The following is a 23,104-nucleotide window of genomic DNA, read 5'->3' on the forward strand; positions in this document are numbered from 1 at the left end:
GACAGTGCTGAGCTAGGTGGACCAAAGGTCTGATTCAGTATAAGGCAACTTCCTGTATACCCTGGCCTCCCCTCAACTTCCACATATTATCTGTCCTGTCTAGCACAATCCGCTCCTTGCTGCTACATTGGACTTGGGATGTGCACGGACCGGTCCGGAGGCCATTCTACAGGCCTCCAGACCGGTCCGGAAATGGGGCGGTTCGGTTCGGCAGGATTGGGGTGGGGGGTTCCATTAAGGGCGGGGGGGGGGGCTTTACTTACCCCTCCCACGTTTTCCCAACTCCGGCGCCATATTTACTTGAGAAATCAGGCGGCAGGATACCTCCCTGCCGCCTGCTTCAATTCCCACTTGGCTCCTTTCTCCATTAAAAATCGGGCGGCAGGATACCTCCCTGCCGCCCCCTTCAATCCTCGCTTGGCTGCCCCCTTCAATCCCCCTGCTGCTTGAAGGGGGCGGCCAAGCGCGGATTGAAGGGGGTGGTAGGGAGGTATCCTGCCGCCCGATTTCTCAAGTAAATACGGCGCCGGAGTTGGGAAAATGCGGGAGGGGTAAGTAAAGCCCCCCCCCGCCCTTAATGGAACCCCTCACCCCAGTGCCGGACCGCAGCTCCGTGGTTCCATTCACACCCCTACATTGGACTGCATGTGCTACCTCTAGTTTTGCTGACTCCTGTCTCTTGCTGCCCTCATTTCATCTCCCTTCCACTTCCAAGCTCGTGCCCTGGGGAAAGAAGACATGGAGAAATGGGGCCAGCAAAACTGGAAGAAGCACATGCTACATGATACAGCCAGAAGCAGTGTACACTGGCTCCAGGATGTGCCAGATCCCTCCATCCTTGTAGCAGGCAGCACTTGCTACTTCTGATTTCACTGGCCCCTGTGTCTCACTGCCACTACATTTTCCTTCCAGAAAAGCCAGTAAGTTTGATGCTGGGAAGGAAGCCAGCAAGATAAAGGGGCTGGTGAAATTGGAGGCAGTGCACACTGCCTGATGCAACAAGGACAGAGCAAGCAGTTTTTGTTCTGCTTGTGTCCTAGGGCCAGTGCATTGCTGCTTATTGCAGCATGCGTTGCCTCCAGTTTCATATCCCCCTGTGCCTTGCTGCTGCCCCACACTCCTTTCTAGCATCAAGCTTGCTGGCTTTTGGTGCTGGAGGGAAAGTGCAGCAGCAAGACACAGGGCTGGTGAATCTGGAGGCAACACACACTGCCTGGTACAACAAGAATGGAGCAAGCAGTGGCATGCACCCAGAAAAGGATAGACTGTGTGCCCGGAAGGTAAGGGGAAAGATGGCTTTTGTCAGTGCGAGGCTTGTCCAGAGGGCAGGGTTGACAAGGGGCCTGAGGCAATGCATTTCCAGTTCAAACACATACTACACTGAATGGAAAGAAGGTACAGATTATTAAGAAATACCTTTCTAATCAGCAAGGTTGTTAATTCTGGACACGTCTTCTAAGTCTGTTAAAGATTTCTCTTTTGCGGAGGAAGTGAGGTGTTGGATTCCACTTTACAGAATGCTAAAATGCTTTATATCAAAGAAATGGTTTGATATTCCTATTTAAAATGTGTTGTTTAAAAAAAATACTGACAAGAACAGCTTGTCATCTTGACCACACTTGGTAACGTTGTGCTTGATCTGGATAGTGGTTCTAGACATTCATAGTAGTGGGTTCTCCACCTACACAGATCAGCTTCGGTTAGAATGCGTTAGCATCTCGCGACGCCTATAACCGCCCTCTGCACGTGACTGCAGTACCCTCTAGCGGCCGTTAGGAGTCCTCATACTCAGTTTCTTGCTAATCGCCATAGTGATCAGTCCTCAGAAACAGCTTCCTCCTCGGAGGAAAGTACAGAAACTCATAATAACTAGAAAATAAACCTTAACGACTGCTAGCAAACGGACTCAGATAACTCTTTGAATAAGCCCTTTGGATTGGGCAAAATCTCAGTCTCTCCCTTTGACCATGGAACGATCAACAACTCTACTTTTGTTTTCCCTTCGGAACACAGCGAATTGGTTAAAAAAAAAGAAGAAAAATTATTATGAGCGGGACAAGAAAACCAGAAAAGGAGAAAACAACATTTAAGAGGTGCCATAGCTGCCTTGGGAGAATCCCCACAACAGATGGTCACGACCTCTGTTTATTTTGTTTAGGGGAGGCCCATGATATGGCAAACTGCTCCATCTGCATAACTTTCGGTAAACTGATGTTGAAAAACTGTGCGGCACACTTGAAGGTCACCTTAATGGAGGAGGCTCTTCCTGAAAAGCTGCCTCAGCAACGGGACCTGCTTTCACGATGCAGTCTAAAGTACTGGTTGCATCGTCAAAGGCCACGACATCGACAGCGTCGAGCAGCGCAGCTCCATTTAAGAAACTGGCAGGCCAGCAGCCCAGCCTAAAGAGGAAAAGCAAGGCTTCGGCGCCAGAGCCGCTGCCTAAGAAGCACAAGCGGCTGTATAAAGAGCAACACAGCCATGGTGATACTCACACTCCCTCACCCTTGGAATTGCAATCCTTTGAAACGCCACGACACCAAGCAGCTTCATTGTCCCCAGCTCCAATGCCATGTCAGTCGCCGTTAACGCCATGTTCCCGGTTGCTGTAAGACAGGGACATCTCTATCGGTTATCCCTTTCAGGAGCTCTAAGGCAGGACAGAATTTTGATTGGATAAAGAAAAAAGCCACACCTACCTGAGCCTGATAACCCCTCCTCAGTTCTTCCTGTCCTCGGCAGCTCCAGGCAGCATTTCTTTTTCTGTCTCTTGCACCCTGAGCGTTTTTTCAATTTTCTGACCTCCTTTCTTCCAATTTTTCACTCCTTCCTTCCTTAGCTCCCTACCTTAAAAAACAAACAAACCAAAAACCTGGCTTTTTCTTTTTCCTTTGCCTTTCTCCTCTCCTTCCCCCACTCTCTCCCCCGTTGTATGGAGCAGTCTGTTCAGGGAAGAAAGATGGTTTTAGTCCCGAGAGGACCTTCTCAAAGGAACTTTGGACCTGGGCGTTCACGGCCCTTCCATGGCCCGTTTTTCCCCAGGCAAGCCCAGCCAGCAGCAGCAACGCCCGCCAAACAGCCTCCCGCTTGCTTCCCTGCCGCCCCGGCAGCAACAGCTTTGGCCGCTGATCAGCCACCCGATCGTCCTGCTGCCGTGCCACAGGCAGCACCTTCGGCCGCCTCCCAGCTGCCCGAAGCCCCTGCCTGCATAGTGTTGGCGTCAGCCACTCCCCAGCCTCATTCGCCACATGCCATCGGGGCCACCACGCGTCTCCCGCCCTCGGGCCGAGAGACGCGTTCAGCAGCAGCCTGCTGCATCACAGAGGCTGCAGACGGAGCAAAGGTCCACTTTCACAGGCGCCCCCTGGCCAATCTACCACCGACCTCACAGGAGATCCAGGCCATTACTCTGAGGGCCCAACGCCAGGAACGGGAAAATATGGTGGCATCCTCTACAAGCTCAGTGGGAAATGCAATTACTTCACGCATGGGGGTTGGGGACAAGGGCCTACACCTTCCTGCCTCCCATGGCCAAGTGGGCTCTGGCTCAAAATCCGCATCTTCCTCCTCAGGCCTAGCAAGTTCTGCTGTGACTACCAACCAGAGTCCAGCCATCTCCCTACCCAGAGTGATCCCTCCCGAATGGCAGGCTTGGTTTAAGAATGCAATAGTGGACACTATACTGCTATAGTGTGGCCCCCTAAAATACCAAAGGCAAAAAAGACAAAGAGAAAGGCCAGGCAGAGGTCTCCTAGTCCCGACTCCTTCTCTAGTGCCTCTGTTAGCCCTATCCCCAAGAAGGCTAAATGAAAACATACTGAACTAACTACCACAATAGTCCCTGATCAGGAGCCCCACTCTTCCGAGGCCTCTGACCATGATCGGGATCTCCCGCTAGACCCTCAACACCCTGATCCTGACTCAGATACTATCCCAGATAAAGAGGAGGGCGAATGGTCAGATGGGGATGGAGGAGACCCCTCGCCAGTATCCCAACGCCTATTTGTGGCTGAGGACTACCTTATAAAAACAATTGGCTTATAAAAAGCCAATTAAAAAGCCAATTGGCTTATAAAAAGCCAAAATAAATACCTTATAAAAACAATTGGCTTGCAAACTAAACCTACGCAGGAAACCGACCCCACAACAAGAGGGGATTTTGTGTTTCCCAGAGCAAAGGCAAAAGAGGTTGCTACCTATGCCTGATTTGTTTTCAGATGTTGTGAAAGAGGAAAGGCTCCTCCTGGCATCGAACCACAGGCCAATGGCAATTGCAAATAGATTCTACTCCTTCCAGCAGAGTGCATCAGACATGCTTAAGACTCCCAGTACCGATGCCCTGATAGTTCAACTGGTGTCCAGCTCCCTGGTCCCAAAGGATGGCGAAACCTCCCTCAAGGACCTAGGTGACAGAAAGGCGGAACTGTCCTTCAAGTGCGTACACAACTCAGCTTTAGTTACTTGCGCCACCTCAGCAGCATCAATGGCAGCCAGAGCATCTCTCCTCTGGGTAGATGATCTCCTCAGCAACTCCCCGTCTGACCCACTACGCATGTGTCAACAGTTGTTAAAATTCCAAATGGCCCAGGCCTTCATGGCCAACGCCACGCTGGATGCAATTCGTTTTTCTGCATGGGTCTCAGCCGCCTCTGTGGTGGGCATATGCCACCTGTGGCTCAAAAGTTGGCAGGTAGACGCCAACTCAAGGATCAACCTTACTTCTGTGCCGTATGATTCCACCAAACTCTTTGGAGAATCTGCACTAAAAGATGTACTCACTGAATCCAAAGACAAGAGGAAGACCATGCCATCCTCCACCTCAAAAAAGCCGGACAGGGCCCCCTTTCGTAGGCCCCTTCAATACCAACAATCCAACCAGTCCTTTCGGGGTTTCCATCCGTTCAGAGGCACAGATAATAGAACCCTGAGGGGCTCCTGGAATAGATCCCGCTACACCTTCAGAGGCTCTGGTTCCTTCAAGCACACTCCAAAACCTAAACAGCAATGACACAAGGCCTACCTGGCATGGGAAGCATTTGTCCCTGTTTCTCCATGACTGGGAATCCTCGACTTCGGACTACTGGGTTCTGGATGTCATCAGACGCGGCTACAGAATAGAGTTTCACACACCTTCCTCCTACAGGTTCCTCCCAACTCCAAGATCTTGATCCTTCACAAAGCACTCTCAAATGCTACAAGCCATCCAGCACCTATTGGACATCAGAGCTATCGAGCTGGTTCCCACACAAGAGGAGGGCAGGGGAGTCTATTCTATTCTGTTCACAGTGCCAAAGAAATACGGCTCCAGAAGGTCCGTGCTGGATTTAAAACGACTAAACAGATCTGTGCGCAGAGATCGCTTCCTCACGGAGACCCTAAGATCAATCTTGGAAGTGCTTCACTGCCACAATCTCCTGGCATCCATTGACTTAAAGGAAGCGTATCTCCACATCCTGATTCACCCAGACAGCAGGAGGTACCTTCGTTTCAAATACACAGGCCAGCATTACCAATATGTGGCTCTACCCTTCGGCCTCTCTTCCACCTCCCGCGTCTTCATAAAGGTCCTGGCCCCTCTAGTGGCCCACCTCTGCCTGCGAGGGGTGCAAGTTTTTGCTTATCTGGACGACCTACTTTTACAGGACCTCCAGAACACATTATCGACACTGGACCTCCACGGGTTCCTTGTCAACCACGAGAAAAGTCAGCTGATTCCATCCGGCCAACTTCGCCATCTAGGAGTAATAATAGACACTGAGGCGGCCACACTGTCCCTGCCTCCGGACCGTCCACTCATCCTACAGTCAGAGGTCAGGACAGTCCTATCGACCCCAACGACACCCCCTCAGCAATCTGGCAAGACTCTTGGGCCTGGTGGTGGCCACCCTATACTCTGTACCATGGGCCCGCTTCCATTTACGTGACGTGCAGTGGTTCTTACTACGATACCAGAGGGAAATCCCCTGCTAACTTGGCAAAGAGGCACCTGTTAATGTGGTGATTCTCTTTATTTAGCAGGGGGAGAGTAACTGGCCCTATCCACCCCCAGCACAGTACCTCCAGTGACTGTTGCTGGTGTCTATCTCGTGTTTTTTAGATTGTTAGCCCTTTGGGGACAGGGAGCCATCTTATTTATTTATTTATTTCTCTATGTAAACTGCCCTGAGCCATTTTTGTAAGGGCGGTATAGAAATCAAATAATAATAATAACATTTATTTATTTATTATTAAATAATTATTATTTTTGGCTATTATAATTATTATTATTATTATAGCCAAAAAATCCAAGATCATGCTGAGCCTTCCGACTCAGGTCAGGTCCGCGCTTCACTGGTGGTTGGCAACCAACAATCTCCTCCGCGGCAAACCCTTCCTGGATCCCCCCAGGATCATTCTAACCACCAACGCAAGCAACAGAGGTTGGGGGGCTCACTGCCAGATGGACTCCATTCAGGGACTCTGGTCTCTCCAGGAAAGGGAACACAGCATCAACTGGAGGGAACTTCGGGCCATCCATCTAGCTCTTCTGGCCTTCCAGCCATCCCTGCGCTCGGCTCATGTGTTGGTAAAAACTGACAACATGGCGGCAAAAGCGTACCTCAACAAGCGGGGGGGGGGGACTCGGTCCCGCTCATTGCATCAGAAGGCAGTACTTCTTCTCTCCTGGGCAGAGGAACACCTAGCATCCATAATTGCCCACCATGTCAAGGGAGAACTAAATGTAGTGGCGGACTGGCTAAGTTGCACGGATGTCTCCCCAGGGGAGTGGAGTTTACACTCCAGGATTGTCAATCAAATCACAAAACTTATGGGAACACCGGTACTGGATCTCTTCACAGACCCGCCCAACACAAAACTGGCCAGCTTCATAACCAGATTTCCCTGTCCAAGCGCAACAGCAGTCGACGCCATGTCAGTCCACTGGCCGGGGGGGGGCTCTTCTACGCCTTCCACCAACTCCCCTCTTGGCGAGAGTTCTACACAGAATCTGGCTCCTTTGGGCCGGGGTCATTCTCATAGCTCCGTTCTGGCCTCGACCCCTCTGGTTTCCAGAACTGCTCCACCTAGCGGTCTCTCCCCCATGGGAACTTCTGCCAGACTACGACCTGCTCTCGCAGGGACCACTTCTCCATCTCAACCCAGCCTGGTTGTGTCTGGCCACCTGGAGACTGAGCAGAGGATCCTCAGTAGGCAAGGCTTCTCTGGAGGCGTACTGAACACTATGCTGGCATCCCTCTGGGCATCAATGGAAAGTATATACCAGTACACCTGGAGAATGTTCCTGCATTGGATAACTTGACACTCCATCCCACGAAACTCCGCCTCGATTCAGCACCTGCTCCGATTCCTTCAGGAAGGACTGGGAAAAGGCCTCCGTCCTAACACCCTCAAATGACAGGTGTCCTCGTTATTACCATTGATTTCTGGCGGAGCCACACATATCTCTCAAGCTCACTCTCACCTCCATCACTTTTTAAGGGGCGCCTCTTCTGTCTCCCCAGACAGTCCACAGATTTCCCACATGGGACCTGCATGTAGTCCTCCATGCTCTACAATCACATCCATTCGAACCAGTTCGGACCATTCCAATTAGGATTCTGTCATTCAAATTAACCTTCCTTGTAGCAATTACCTCCGTCAGGAGGATATCCGAACTTTGAGCCTTGTCTGTTAATAAGTCCTTCTGCATTTTTCTGGAAGACCCTGTCTGCCTGATTCCTGACCCCTTCTTCCACCCGCAGGTATCATCTCCTTTTCATTTGTCACAGGATGTTTTCCTACCCTTTTTCTGCCCTCAACCATCTCATCCTACCGAAAAGCAATGGCACAAGCTGGATGTCCGTCATTGCCTGAAAGTTCAGCTTTCTTACAAAAATTAAACGTTCAGCTTCTTTCAGAGCCTCAGACACTGTGTTTGTATAATTCCACCCCCGATCCATGGGCTCGGCAGTTCCATCATCTACCATAGCAAGATGGATAAAAGCATGCATCGCTATGGCATACGAAGCCCAGCATCTCTATCCTAGCTCACTCGACAAGGGTGGCAGCAACTTCGGCAGCTTTCTCCACAAACGCCTTGGTTGCTGAGATCTGCATGGCCGCCACGTGGGCCTCATCCTCAACGTTCACGAGGCACTACACAATTGACGAATCTGCATCCTCCGGAGCCTCCTTTGGAAGACGGGTGCTGCAACAAGTCCTTCCTCAACAGTAGGTCAGACCACTCCTGCACGTGTTGGCCAGCTGTGGTATGTCCCATAGAGATGTCCCTGTCTTACAGCAACCAAGAAAGGAGCATTGGTTTCACTTACCGTGAAGGCTTCTTCTGGTTGCTGAAGCCAGGGACATCTCAGCCCACCCAGCTGTGGCGCTCCGACCTATTTTCCGACAGGGACTGGGGCTAGTAGTACTAGACGGCCAGGTTGCTACTCAGTCTCCCTTGCTGTTTCTCATTGTCTTTTACTGTCTTATCTTACTAGGGTGCATGCCTACGTACGTCCTCTTGGCCTGAAAGATCTGGGGAGGGGTTATCCCACTCAGGCTCGGGAAGGCGTGGCCTTTTTCTTTATCCAATCAAAATTTTGTCCTGCCTTGGAGCTCCTGAAAGGGATAACCCATAGAGATGTCCTTGGTTTCAGCAACCAGAAGAAGCCTTCACAGTAAGTGAAACCAATGCTCCTTTCTGAGGCGTGAAACACTCGACATCGGAGAAGCCCAACGCTGGACAAGGCAGATACAAGACCCGGCTGCTCAACATCAACGTCGATATCAAAGACAGTGTGGCAGACATCGACATCAAGCCAGCATAAAAGAACAGATGAGCCAGCAGGCCAGACAATAGCTGTCATTTTGAAGTTAGCAATGCTAAAAACACTGTTTTTAGCAGCAATAACCACTGCAAAGCAGGTTAGTGAGCTCCAGGCACTCAGGATAGATGAGCCTTACACAAAGTTCTTCCCTGACTGGGTAGTTATGTGCTTGGACCCGGACTTCAGGCTGAAGATTGTGTCAGATTTCCACTTGAACGTGGATATTATATTGCCCACCTTTTCCCGGGACCCATCGTCTCCACTCGACCGCTCGATGCATTCATTGGATGTCCATAGGGCTCTGCGCTACTACCTCAAGGCAATGCGCCACGTTCGAAAAATGAGACATCTGTTCATTTGTGCGAAAGGCAAACATAAGGGGATCTCGCCGAGTCGCCAAAAACTATCCTATTGGCTGGTGGAAATGATTAAGATGGCTTATGATCTACAGCATGTCACTCCACTTGCTACGATATGCGCTCATTCCACTAGAGCGTATGCCACCTCGCCGGCACATCTGGTGGACATCAGATTTAGAGACATATGCACAGCTGCGACGTGGACAACACATCACTCCTTCATAAAGCATTATGCAGTGGCTCTGCATACAGCAGCAGAATTTGTACGGGCGGTGCTAAACAAAGTTCTGCAGTAGCTTGGAGCACCCACCACCATTTGGGTAGCTTGCAATTCACCCACTACTATGAATGTTTGGAACCACTATCCAGATAAACAGGTTGCTTACCTGTAACAGATGATCTGGTAGTGGTTCCAGACATTCATAGAACCCGCCCATCCATCCACACTGCTTGACAAGGTACTGTACCACGTGACCCGGTATGCACTCCTAAATAGATATCAATAGTTGGCCATCAATAGTTGGCCATCAGACTTTGAAATGCTCTCCCAGTGGCCATTCGCTCCTCAGACTCCATCACGGCTTTTAGAAAGCTTGTTAAAACTTGGCTTTTTACCCAGGCTTTTACATAATCGTTTTTACTGCTGCTTCTGTGTGTTTTTACCTGTTGTATTGTTTTTATGCCTGTATTATGTTTTTATATTTTTTAGCTTAATGTTTTTATTGCTTTTTTATTGTATGTTTTAACTTTTGTAAACCGCCTTGGGGTTGTCTTTTAACGAAAGGCGGTATATAAATGCAACAATTAAATAAATAAATAAATAAATAAATAAATAAATAATCAAGAAACTGAGTATGAGGACATCTAACTGCCGCTAGAAGGTACTGCAGTCACACGAGAAGCTAACGAATTCTAACCGAAGCTGATCTGTGTAAGCGCAGAACCTATTACTATGAATGTCTGGAACCACTACCAGATCATCTGTTACAGGTAAGCAACCTGTTTTTCTGCTTGTCATAAAAGCAACAATGAATTGCACTTATTTTGAGACATACCCTTAAGGGTTAGAAGTGAACTGTGGAATGAATTGTTATCTTGGGTCCAAAACGGTCTGTTCATCCTTTTCTGATTGTGTGTTATAAATATATATTTAATGGGAAGGGTCATCACTATCAGAGTTAATAAAAGTATTTGTGTTACATGTTCTGTATGTAATTGAAATTTGGTGATATTGTATAATGGGAACTCTTGAACTTGAAGCTTGTCTAGTCCTACATGAGCAGAAGTTGGCCCATTGAAAGTCATTGCTTTATATTGTATTCTCTAGGACCACCAAGGAAACACCTGTTTTGTATCAATGTTCTATTTTGTCTAGTCTAGCACAACTATTATAATATGATAGTTTTAGAGATAGGACATCTTAAATTACAAGCATTCATATTTTAATAACGTCTAGCTGGGATGCGAAAGTTTTACCAAACTCCCCGGCTGGTGAGATTTTTCTAGGAGCCAAATTGGAAGAAGAGAGGGATGTACACCTGAGCACACCAGTGAGAGGAGGGATCTTATTCTTGTGAATACATTTGGGCCTGTCCCAATCCACTCACACTGCCAAAACAATGCCTCTGCTACTGGTCCACCTCTCTCTTGACTTCAAAGTGCTATAAACCAAGCTTTACTTAAAAGTATGATGGGGTAGAAAGAGGTAATTAAACTGGAACAAACTAGGGATTAAGGGAGTTGGAGGCATCAATGTCCAGGCCTTCCAAACAGTAGTCCCTGCAGAAGAAGAAGCATTATGCCTGCCCTCTTTAGTTACCCTAGTACCAGATGCCAGACCCAGTTTTTTTGTGCCAGTGGCTACTGGACACTTGAAGTTTTTAACCATTGTTTTCTAAAGGTAAAGTGTACCCTTGAGTCAGTGTCGACTCCTGGTGACCAAAGAGCCCTGTGGTTTTTCTTTGGTAGAATACAGGAGTTTACCATTGCCATCTCCCGTGCAGTATGCAATGATGCCTTTCAGCGTCTTTCTATATCGCTGCTGCCTGATATAGGTGCCTCTCATAGTCTGGGAAACATACTAGCGGGGATTCGAACCGGCAACTTCATGCTTGCTAGGCAAGTCATTTTCCACTATGCCAGTGTTTCTCAACCACCGGTCCCTGGACCGCTGCCGGTCCCTGACTGGGAGTCAACCCCCCCCCCCAACTGAAATCAAGGCACTCACTTCCTCAGTTTTGCACATGGCACGGAAGAGGAAGAGTATCACGGAGGCATGGGACCCTTCTTGTGCCTTGCCTCCACATGCTGCTGAGATCTTCCTACAGCTATCTTATTCCCTATCTTTACAACTTCAAACTGTATGCGGTGCGGGGGCATGGAGGAAAAAGTATGGCAGTGGGCGCCACTTGAAGGGCTGCTGGTTCTTGCATGCTCATTGTTTGCAGCCAAAGGTTGTTTGAGTGAAACCGAGCTGCCTGTTGTAGTCGAGGCGCCTTGAGAGGGAACGCTGTTTCCCTCTTGCATCAGTGGGGTTTGCTTGTATGTTGTTTTCATTGGCCCCATGTAGCTTTTGAATTTTTCTAATGGCCCAACATCCCCTCTCCATTGAGTAATCACAAGCACCTCCACTCCAGACATACTGGAGACAAATTTGTTCACCCAGGCTTTTAGATTCAGGGGTTCTCAACCTTGGGTACCCAGACGTTGGTGGACTTCTACTCCCATAATCCCCAGCCATAATGGCCAAATGCCATTGTTGGGGATTATGGGAGTTTAACTGAGGGGCCCAAGGTTAAGAACCCCTAATATTCCATGTTTGCAAAAGATTCCAAATTTAATTATTTTAATGCTTATATTATTTTCATTCTAAACTGCCCAGAGATGCAAGTTTTGGGCAGTATAGAAGTCTGATAGATAGATAGATAGATAGATAGATAGATAGATAGATAGATAGATAGATAGATAGATAGATAGACAGACAGACAGACTTGAAACCCCTTTACTAACTGCTGGTCCGGGAAACTGCGCATGAAGAATGTAGCGGTCCTTGAAACTCTGCACGAAGAATTTAGCGGTCCTTGACTCCAAAAAGTTTGAGAAACACTGCACTATGCCATTAGTATCTCCTTATTCTTCTATGTCCCCTTCAAGCCTTGAGGATATTTGTCCCTAGGCAAACTCCTAAGGCAGCCAGTTCCCTAGATTGGTAACTATCTGTGGCTTTTTCATTATTCCTTTTATTTTATTGGTCTCTATCTTCATGGCAGACATGAGGAGGCTACCTTTTTGTAGAGAACCAGTATATGCTAGACATTCCCGTGATTATTGCATCACTTGCTGCTCTCTGCTTAAGTGCTCTATTAAACTTGGTTCAGGACTTATCTCATGAGCCTTGCAGGGACTTGTACTTAAATTACAACTCTAGAAGAGAAACTTTCTCATTGTTCTTGAACTGCAAGTCACTTAGGCTTATTACAGTTTAAATTGTGCTGTTCTAATTTCTATCCCCCACTACTTTTTGGTTTTTTAGATGGTGGTGACAGATGTTTATAATCACCGGTTCCACAAAATTTTTCAAATGGATGAAGGCTTAAGTCATATTATGCCAAAAGATAACATCTTTGTGTAAGTAACCAGCTCTTCACAAGGGGTTGAATTGAGACAATGTGTAATGAGAGATGTAGGCTTTCTGGAAATTTTTGAACTGGAATTTTAAAAAATGCAATTTTCCCCTCATTTGCATAGCGTTTGCATTTTTCTTGAATAAATTGCTAGAATTATACTATATAAATGTTCCTGATTCCCTAAATAGATTGTTTGTATTTGGCATTTTGTTTTACGTATTTATACAGTTTAAAAAAACAAATGCCTCCATAATAATTTTCCATACGGTATCTGAAAGGTTTTTCAAGTAGCCAAGTAGTTGAACTGAAATATTTGATGTGGGATCAATAAAAACACTTGACATGCTTTGATTCTTATACTGAAACACATTCAAAGCTTTATGTGGAAAGTATTTTTTATCGAAATACTCAGTAAATCAATAAAGCGTATGTACCCCTCTTACACACTTCCTATAGATAAATTACCTGTAAAACATTAATTACAATGTTGAAATTGGCTAATATTGCATTGACGTTAGTTGATTGTTAATAATGGATTTTATGAAACAATAATGGACAGCCAGACTAGCATGCAGCTAGTTCCAGACTTGAGCAGAGGAAGGGTTCATTTTTGACTATCTTCCCTTCCCTTTGCAGTCCACTGTGCATCACCAAAATATGTCGAGGGTCACACAATGAATGTCAATGAAATTTTAGAAATGGAAGGTTCTCCACCCCACATCTCTCCGTGATATACTTAATTCATTAGTTGTTTAAAAGATAATATGGTTCCCAAAACCCCTCTTAGGTGTGGTCCAGTAGGGTTGTGCATGAAATGTGGTTCGAACCACAGATTGAGCACAGTACAGGAGCAGGGCCTGGGAGCTTTTAAGAAAGAGGAGAGCAGGTCCTTACCGATTCTCTGCAGCTTCCTCCTGGGGTGGTCAGTGTCCCAAGAATCCCCACATGCATATGGCATCCACACAAATCCGGTGCCATTTGTGTGGTCAGCATGTTGCTGACCACACAAATGGCGCATGCGTGGACTCCATGTGTATGCTGGTGCCGCGTGGAGATTCTTGGGACACTCACTGCCTCAGGAGGAAGCTGCATGGGGCAGCAAAGAGTTGGTAAGGACCTGCTTTCCTCTTTCTTAAAGCTCCCGGACCCCGCTCCCGAACTGTGCTCGAACCACGGTTCATGCACATCCCTATGATCCAGTAGTTCCTGTGTTGTGTATCCTGTCCTGATGAGATACGATATGACCTACAACACATAATGTTTAATCACTGATGTTGGGGGTGCTTATCTTTGTACTGTACGTTTTGTGGAGAAGGGCTCACTATATCCTCTTAAGTAGGGGTGTGTGTGTGAACCTTAGTTTCAGGAAAAGATTTGAAGCTATGTTAGTGTGCTAAATCTTGGCACTGTCAGAAGTTATAGTAAACAGCATTTCAGAAGGGCATAAGGAAGTCTTGCAGATTTTGGAAGTGAAACCTAAGAGTTGGAGTCCTAGTTCTTAAGTTTAGTCATCTTCTTCCTCCCACCCCACCCCATGTGTGTGGTGTTGGTATTAGTTATAGAATTGTCGAATTCCATATATTGGTCATGGATAGTCCCATAAAGCTTTGTATATATGAAATGTTTGGGAATGAATACTATCTGAGCATAACATTACCTTCTACTTGTCTGCCTGGCCGCTTCTGGAAATGTGCCAGTAAAACCATTCCTATGGTGATGATTTTGGGCCAAGTTGGTTCAACATTTAATTTTGTTTGTGTACAATGTGATTAAAGTGGGAGGATCTGGGTCAGCTATATCAGGAAACAGATTGGTAGAAAAGAGGCTTTGGATTGTTTGTGGTGTTCTTAAGTTGTGTGCTTGGATATCTTCAGGTTTTTCACTGTAATAAGACACACACAGATACACCCTAAAGTGTGTGTGATGAAACTTCTAGTATACAGCAGATTTGGAGCTTCTGCATGCAAACACTTATTCTGATGTGTTAACTGGGACCTTGGGGTGTGCAGATTGTCAGATTTCACTAACTCTGTAAAAAGTAGCAATAGAGAAAGAAAATGGCCTACATCCGGACTGGTGTTATGCCACATCCTTGAGCTAGCACGGTGATGTTGTGCAAAAGAAAGAATATTTGTTCTTGTTCTAGTTGTACAATGTGTTGCACAACCTTATGTGTCTTCTGGAGAGAGTCGTTCTCTAGGAGTTGTGCAACATAGTGGAGCACTACAGTTTCACGCACCTTTGCAGACTTCTTAAGTGTACACAACTTTTCTTGTTGTACTAGTGCAACCCTATATTAATTTTATATTGTGGATTTTATTCTGTATGTGTTGTTGGGGATGGGAACACCAAATGTGGACTATCAAAGAGCTTTCCAATAAAGTTTCTGGCAGTTGCATCAGAGGACAAAGACTGGATACATCTGAATGTTTTGCTTCCTGTAATCTCCTATCCAGCTGTCTAATTTTCATTAATAAATAATGGCCAGTCGCTTCTTCTACATATTGTTCTGCAGTTCTTTAACAGTAACGTTTCAAAATGGTTAAACCGTAGTGAGAATAATTTTGTTTCCCAGTTTATTTTTTGGTAGTGATTCACAGTATATTCACTTATTACTAAAAGTCTTGGCCAGAGTTACCAAGCCAAGAAAAGGTGAACTTAAGCAAATCACTATTTTCTCCATCGTAGCCCTCTCATCTGTAATATGGAGATTATGCCATTTGTCTTTCAGTGGTGTTGTAGTACTTCAAACATTCTTGAATAGCACTATGATGCTGCTATGATTTTGGAATCAACTTTGTTTGAAAAACAAAGGATGGCATTCAAGAAGGAAGAGACCCTTGTTTAATATTAAACATTTGAGCATGGTTTCATATCTCGGCCCACATGGAATTTTTATTAAAACAAACCCCAAAAGCACATAATTCATAATACAACCATATTTAAACCAACCAATATAAATTCAACTATAGCCAGTACTGCAAAAGCAGGACAATAGATAGATCAGAATATTATCTGCTGTCTGCTAAGAAGTGTGTGCACTCTGGATTCATCTGCTTGTGGTTACTAGTTTCCTGGTTATGTCACAGACAATGCCTTCATGTTGAAGTTTCACCCACAGCCATGACTGTAATAAAAACCAGGAAATGGAGGATCAACTTCAAAGGAACATTGTGTTCCAGGGTGGATATCTGAAATAATTATTTAGGGAAGTACAATGAGAAAATATTGCATTCAGATTGAAAATTCATGTAATTACAGGAAGGTTCTGTAAGCAGGAACCAATAGCAACTTAGTTACCTTATTCATGCATCGACTCTCTAATTCTACCATGAACATTCCCCCCCCCCCCATACATATTCCTTCATATGAACCTTTCAAGCACACTCCAAGATTGTCAATTGAGTTGTCAAATCGATTCCACAACCTAGGTGCAGTGGTGGCCTGATAAATTGTTAGACTCTCTTACTTGCTGCTCTGTATATATGCAATCTAGCTGCAGTTTCTAATGCAGAGTACTAAACCTTTTGTCATAGAAATGCAAAGATGAAATCCTAGAAATGCAAGGATGAGCATGTGACAAATCTGAACCTGCTTCCCCAAGGGAAAAGGCAGAGCATGTAGCGTTTGGAATGAACTCAGCACTGCACATGCAGGCGCAGGCGGGGCGTTGCGAGGAGCTACTCAATCAGCCCGCGAGGTCCCTGCACAGGCACAGACCCCAATCCTTATGATTACAATGGATCACGATCCAGATCTTTACGTAGTTGCTGATGTGAACTTGTTTTATGCTGGATGCAGAATTTGTGATCATGGAAATTTAAGTCTCATTTTAACTAGAATTTAACATATGTCAGCTCGAGTTTGCCTAAAAACTTTGTTAGAAGCTTTCTTGTCATGAGATTAAATCTTGTAATTTATAGCTAACTAATGAAAGATGCTGACACTTCAGTTATAATTTGATCAACCATTGAAGTTTCCTAAGCTCCACAAATGCAAACAGAATTCAGATGTTCTGTTCCTGACTCCTTTAATTTGTATATGAATGGTTTTATTTCTTAAAAATGTGGAAGTTATTTATATGACTCGATTCACATCACACTAAAACATGGTTTGAGCTTCCAAACTACCAAACATGCATATCATGATGAGTTGCTTGCTTCATTTTCCATCTGTTTAACAGCCCCCATATCCTAGATGTTTTCTGGATGTGGAGCAAGTATAGTTTGTCAATTTAGTCATCATGCCAAACCACTCCTGGCCTTGAGGGATCGATTTTAAATCAAGGCAACTTAAATAATTTATTTATATCACCAAGAAATAACCTTAGTTTTAACTGATTTAAATCAATCTTCCCACTGATACTTCTGCACATGTTTCCTAAACAATGGTGCTGATCTACCCTCGGAAAGCATTTCTTCAAAATATTCCCATATAGTATGTTTCTTATGCTCAGAAGCTATGAGTTTTTCTGTGGCGATGTTCCCTTTTTACTTTCCACTGTGTTTTCACCTCCTTTTCTCTATATTGTCTCTGTCTTAGCTCCTCTACCTTGGCCCAGCCGCACCACAAAACCACCACTCTACTGTTTAGCCTGTATCTTTGCACATGTGACTTTAGTCTGCTTTATTTATTTTTTGATTTGATTTGTATACCGCCCTTCCCAAATGGCTCAAAACAAAAACTGAAAGCAAGCGGTGGTAGTTGCTGGGCACTGCTAGGTGGATGAAAGCCATTTTCCTGAGAAGAAAGTGAAACAAATGCCCATGTTTGATTTGTAGATAACTCAGTGTATGTGATAGTCATTAATTCACTTTTAGGAGACTGTTGCTGTAGCATGTTTGTAATGAGATCTAATTTTAACCTTTTTAAAATGAGAACTAGAAATGTAGTGTTTATATTTTAAGTCCAATTTAGTTTTTTAAAGATCAATTTTTATCCACCCTATTGTTCGCACAAGCCATGAATTGTTAGCTGCATAAAACCATAGTTCCTGATTCTGGTTTGCTGCTCAACAGCAATCTATAGCTTTGCCAGTTCAAATATCGCTCTAAACCATAGTTTGGCTTCCTTAACTGTGGCTTGGTGTGATGTCTGAATTCATCCAGTATCTGAAAACAGTTGCACACAGTGTTACCTCTTTTTTTTCTTCTTCATCTGTGTACAGAATGAGTTTTGTTCTGGGTGGCAGAATCAAGGCAATGTGTGTGCACGTGCATTCAGAATGGGGCCTCTTTATTCAACCTGAACGGGATCTAAAATTAACTGAATGGATGTAAAAAAAATTTGTGAGCGTGCGCACATGCACACGCCTATGCCTTAGAGGGAACACAGTTCACAGTATAGTTTTCAAGAGGTATGCTAGATGTGACTTCATCCAAAATCATTTTAGATAGTAGTTTCTGTTGTATAATAGAAAAATGGCACTGCTGTCTATCCATAAACTGAATAACTTTGTGATAGCAGAATTCTTCTACAGGCTGCTAGCTTGCTTACTGTTCCAATGAGACATAAACTGGGAATACCCTAAATGAAAGATATTTACCTAGTATTATCCAATAATGCATTCTAACAACCCATGCATATGTGACTATTAAAGTGAGGTTCCTGTATCTCTTTATGCTATGGGATTTATAGTTTTGTATGTGGTTTAGATTGGAAAACTGTGTAGTGAGACACACTAGTCTGATCAAAATTGGAGCACCCCTCGCCCCTGCTGCTTTTAAATGGAAGAAAACATTGGGAGATCCAGTTGTGAATCCCCTGTGTCTCATTGTTTTGGCCCTTTAATCTTTCTATGGGTTTTTTCTTTTTCAGTAACTTGTGAGAATTGGATCATTCTTGACTGCAAGTTCTGGAAGTCACTTTTCCTGGTATCTTGTATAGCAGAAATACTTACACTAATGATTTCACTAATCTGTATTGCGGATTAGTTACTGGAGGATTGGTTAATGTGGAATTGACAGAAGCATTAGAGGGTTTCTTGAGTGCAAGCAGTATAGAGCTTGAGTTAAAGTATTTACAATAATGTTGTGGACTAGGAATGCTGCTGTTTGGATCAACCATTCTAAGGAAAGATGTTCCTCCTCTTGAAAGTTCAATGGACAGATGATAATAAAGGTGATCTGCAAATCAGTGTGACAAAACTACATCAACATGGGTCATTTGTGCTGAATGCTCCTTTTTGTTCAGGCTTAACTAAAAGGAGCATTCAGCACACAGCCCGGACACTTACTATTTTTTTCCCATAGGTCCCATGATGTCCAGCCCCATTAGGCTCCTGCTCCGATGTAACGCCCCAGCATGCACCATGATGGTGATGTCACATCACCCAGGATCCTGCTGGAGCATGGAGCCAGCCTACAAGGGGGTCAGGTAAGTGTGTTTATCCAATTACATTGCACACTTAAGCAAAGTTTTTGTATTTTTCTTTTTCTCCCCCACCCCCAATATGATTTTGGGTCATGAGGACTGAAAGACTGATAAGTTTGAGTGCCTCTCTTCTGTTACTCTGCATAATGGGGGCATTCAGCATATATATTTTAAACTGATGAAACTTTGCCAAACTGGTTTGCAGGTCACCTTTAACTTACAGAAAACCGTTGAAATTTTAGCATAGGATGTGATGCATTCTGGTGTCAACTACTTTACCGTGTTCTTGTTTTCCATGCACTGGAGCATGATCTAGACTAAATTAGGCATGACCAAGCACCATTGAAATAAATGAGTCAAATTATTTATGTTAGTAACTTAAGTTAGTTCATTTCAATGGGACACAGTCATGACAAACTTAGTCTGGCTTGTTTCCATTGTGTCTATCCAGAAATTCTCAGAGCTGGTGGAATATTTAATGGATATGGGAATTTTGAATTTAGTATCTGGTACTTAAGATTTATTCGGCAGTATCTGATAGACTAGTCTTGTTCTGGTTCTAGAAACAGCTTGTATCCGATATGTCTTGAAGGAAGTACAGCTGGAAACTAGGATAGAATATGATCCTAGAAATGTTGCTTCCTTAGATATTGTACATTCTGAAGTAGAAATGTCTTAACTGGTTCTGCCATTTGCTTTAGAGGTAGGTCTGTTGTGGTTTACCATGGTCCCTGCTGTTTCTGTTGTAGGAAATGTTAGCTCTGTGTCTCCAACTGAAGTATAACACAGATTAATCTAAGTGTTTTGGGATATGGAAGACAGGAAAATTAGCAAAAGCTAGTTCTATATCTAGTCTAGATTTCATTTATTTAACATATTTGTATACTACACGCTACCAAAGTCTCTAGGCAGTTTGCAAGAATAAAACAAGTTCAAATTAAAATAGCTGCCCATAAAAATTACTAAGTAAGTAAAGTATGCCGTCAAGTTTATTTTGACTCCTGGCGCCCACAGAGCCCTGTGGTTTTCTTTAGCAGACTACAGGAGGGGTTTACCATTGCCTGCTCCCACACAGTATGAAATGATGTCTTTCAGCATCTTCCTATATAACTGCTGCCTGATATAGTACCAGAGGGGATTCAAACTGGCAACCTTTTGCTTGTTAGTCAAGCATTTCCCTGCTGTGCCAATTAAGGTGACTATTAAATAGCTAAAAAGCTTGGCTGAAGAGATGTCTTCAGTTGTTTCCTTATGCCTGCTACCTGGATAGAGAGACATCTTTCTAATTGGTAATGCTCTTTATATTAAGCAGAGAAACAGCAAATTGGGACTCTTTAGTTTGTGGGCTCTTTGGGGACAGAGAAACTTAGTTGTTGCCATCTCTTTCTATATGAACTGCTTTGATAATTTTTCCATTGAAAAGAATGATGTAGTTCCGAAAGAGATTAGGTACAGTTTGTAATTTGAGTCCTGAATAGCAATCTTTTGCTGGCTGTTCCTTGAGGTGAAGTAACAACATGCTTACCCATAGTGATTGCCACCCAGGATATGCAAAAGGGTTAGGGTTTCTTTCCTTGCCCACGCTTGCTCCTTGTTTCTACTTAACTGAGGACAAAACTACATAGTACTCAAAAAATATGCTTTAGCGAGCTCTGAAAGATGCTTCTAAGCAAAGCAGTTTCAGAAGGGAGTGACTCGAAGCTAAGAAGCCGTGTGGGAGGAGGGTGTGCTCAACACTCTTCCTGTGCTGCTTTTTCACTGTAGTCCCCTCCCCCTGGGTGGGGCTCCAAATGTGTGTTTGCAGTAGAGCAGTGGCAGGTAGGAGAGGGTGCTTAACCTCTTAAATTGCTGCTTCTTGAAGCTGTTTGAATTTTATTGCATGTGTTGATGAGTATAGTTCAGTCCTGGAAGTCTGTATTAATATGCTTATCGTTGTGGTTGGTGTATTTTTATACTGCCCTATATAAAAATCTCAGGGTGGTTTACAATTTGACCAAATAACTAAAATCTAAAAATCGTGTGTGTGTGTGTGTGTGTGTTCAATTATTTCTCACGTTGGAGTGCATGGTGCCTCAGAACTGTTCATTCGTACCAATATCTGATTAAAGCTCTTGAATATGATCTTATAAAAACATCATGCTTTGGGGATGATATTCCACATGGCAATACCCTTACAGTGAGGACTTGCAGAGATACTTAAACTGTAACTTCTTTAGCAGAAGCAGGAGGGGGAAAGAGTTACGTAATAAATCTTGAATTTGGAATTTTCTTGCTTTCCTGCTTTTACAGTGTCTGATCTCTAGGTAACCACCTTGTCACATGCACATCTGTTTAGGGCTGCTGAAGGGTTATGTTAGCAGGTGGTTGCAATATTTATGCATTGGGATGTGCGGTTGATGTAATCAGTGTTAATAAGACTGAAAAGGTTGAGTCACCAAAATGTTGATGCTAAGTTCCAATAAAAAGAGTACCTATGCATCCACACCCATACTGTGCACTTAGTTACATACAAGTGTCCTGTCACTTAGAGGGGTGGAATGTTTCCTGTCTAGTGGCTATAGTAGGTACAGTCCTTATGCTTTGCCTCATGGAGAAGGGGTGAGAGAGCACCACAAGACATCAATTGGGCTATTGAGTGGGTGTGGAAAATACTACTGGATGGGGAGGCCTTTCATATCCTGCACGGTTTGTGGGGGTGTTAAGGGAAGAAACGGAGTGGCTTGTAATAGATATTTGTGAGGAGCTTTAATTTACCCCCTAAGCGGTGTCTGAGAGCACAGTACTCTACTCTTTCTCTTTCTTTGCCACAGATCAGTCTTGCGGGTCTTTTCTTTGTCCTCATGACCTGTCTTCTAGTTCACTCATGGCCCTTTCCTTTCATTTCTGCCTTTGTCGTGCTCCCTTGATTCTTATGTATGCCCTTTAAACAGCATCTATTGGGTAAAGTGCTGAGAAGGACTATAATCCTTACTTAGCACCCTGTGTATGTCTTCCAAGATGGTGCAGAGGCTCAAGAGGGCTCCATTTCCCTTAAAGAAGCCCTACCAGCACTGGGCAAAGCGCAGCACTGCATGGTGGTTACTCTTGCATGGTTCCAGGGGGACTGTGCAGAGTATTCATGTTGCAGAGTAATACATGTGCAGAGTATTCAGCTGGGCCAAAGCTTCACAGGGACTCAGTAAGCAACTAGTCAGGGAGCCAAGCTTATGGTTAATAGGTGCCACCCCTGGCTCACAGGCTTAACAATGTTCTAGACACTTAATGGGTTTGGGGGCTAGTTTAAGGATAGGATTAAAACAGAAGGGAAGGAGATTAGAACAAGCTATTAGAGCAAAAGCTGTGACATGAAAATGTTTGAGAATATTAGCTGTGTATGCTCAACTGTGAGTGCTCAAGATTTACGTGATCTTGCCAGTTCTGTAAGGATTTCTTCTTTTTTCATGCAGATATGAGGTTTACAAATCAACCAAGGATGGTGCTGAATACGTCACTCTTTCAGTCTACTTCAGAGAAAAGAAAGCAAGACAATCCAGTGCTACTCCAGGGACTGTTCTTTATGGCCAACCACTACTCATAGCTATACCCAAACACAAGCTCACCCTAGATCACTTGTACAGTGTTATAATGGAGAGGATTGGGTAAGTAAGGACCCACTCATGGTAGCCTTCTCGCTTCTTGAAGCAATCATTTTTTTCCGTTGCACTGAATCAATTTCTTCGGTTACACTGCAGCAGCAATGTCTCAAAGTGAAGGCAGTTATAATGATGAAACCTGGATAATTTGTGTTGCTTATTACTTAGCTGAATCTTTGCTGTCCTACATTTTCTGTTAGCTAAGCTGAATATAGGAGCTGTACAACATTATCATGAAGCATTTCCAGAAACCTGTAAGTGCCTTCAGGGTTGCAAGGTTTTCTATATTATTTAATATCTCTCTC

General features: G+C 44.4%; 1 protein-coding gene across 3 annotated transcripts in view; it reads left to right on the top strand.

Moving 5' to 3' along the window:
- The window catches only part of USP4 (ubiquitin specific peptidase 4), a 70,271-nt gene that overhangs the window by 20,931 nt on the left and 26,236 nt on the right, over positions 1-23,104 (top strand). For 2 of the 3 annotated variants that reach the window (XM_053294346.1, XM_053294345.1), the window contains exons 13-14: positions 12,702-12,796; positions 22,614-22,805. In XM_053294346.1, coding sequence (XP_053150321.1) covers positions 12,702-12,796; positions 22,614-22,805 — 287 coding nt within the window. Of the gene's footprint in view, positions 1-12,701; positions 12,797-19,046; positions 19,171-22,613; positions 22,806-23,104 lie in introns of those variants that run through there. The other variant, XR_008315814.1, reaches the window with a different exon arrangement.

The sequence above is a fragment of the Hemicordylus capensis genome, chromosome 2 (assembly GCF_027244095.1).
Source record: "Hemicordylus capensis ecotype Gifberg chromosome 2, rHemCap1.1.pri, whole genome shotgun sequence".
Taxonomy (NCBI): Eukaryota; Metazoa; Chordata; class Lepidosauria; order Squamata; family Cordylidae; genus Hemicordylus; species Hemicordylus capensis.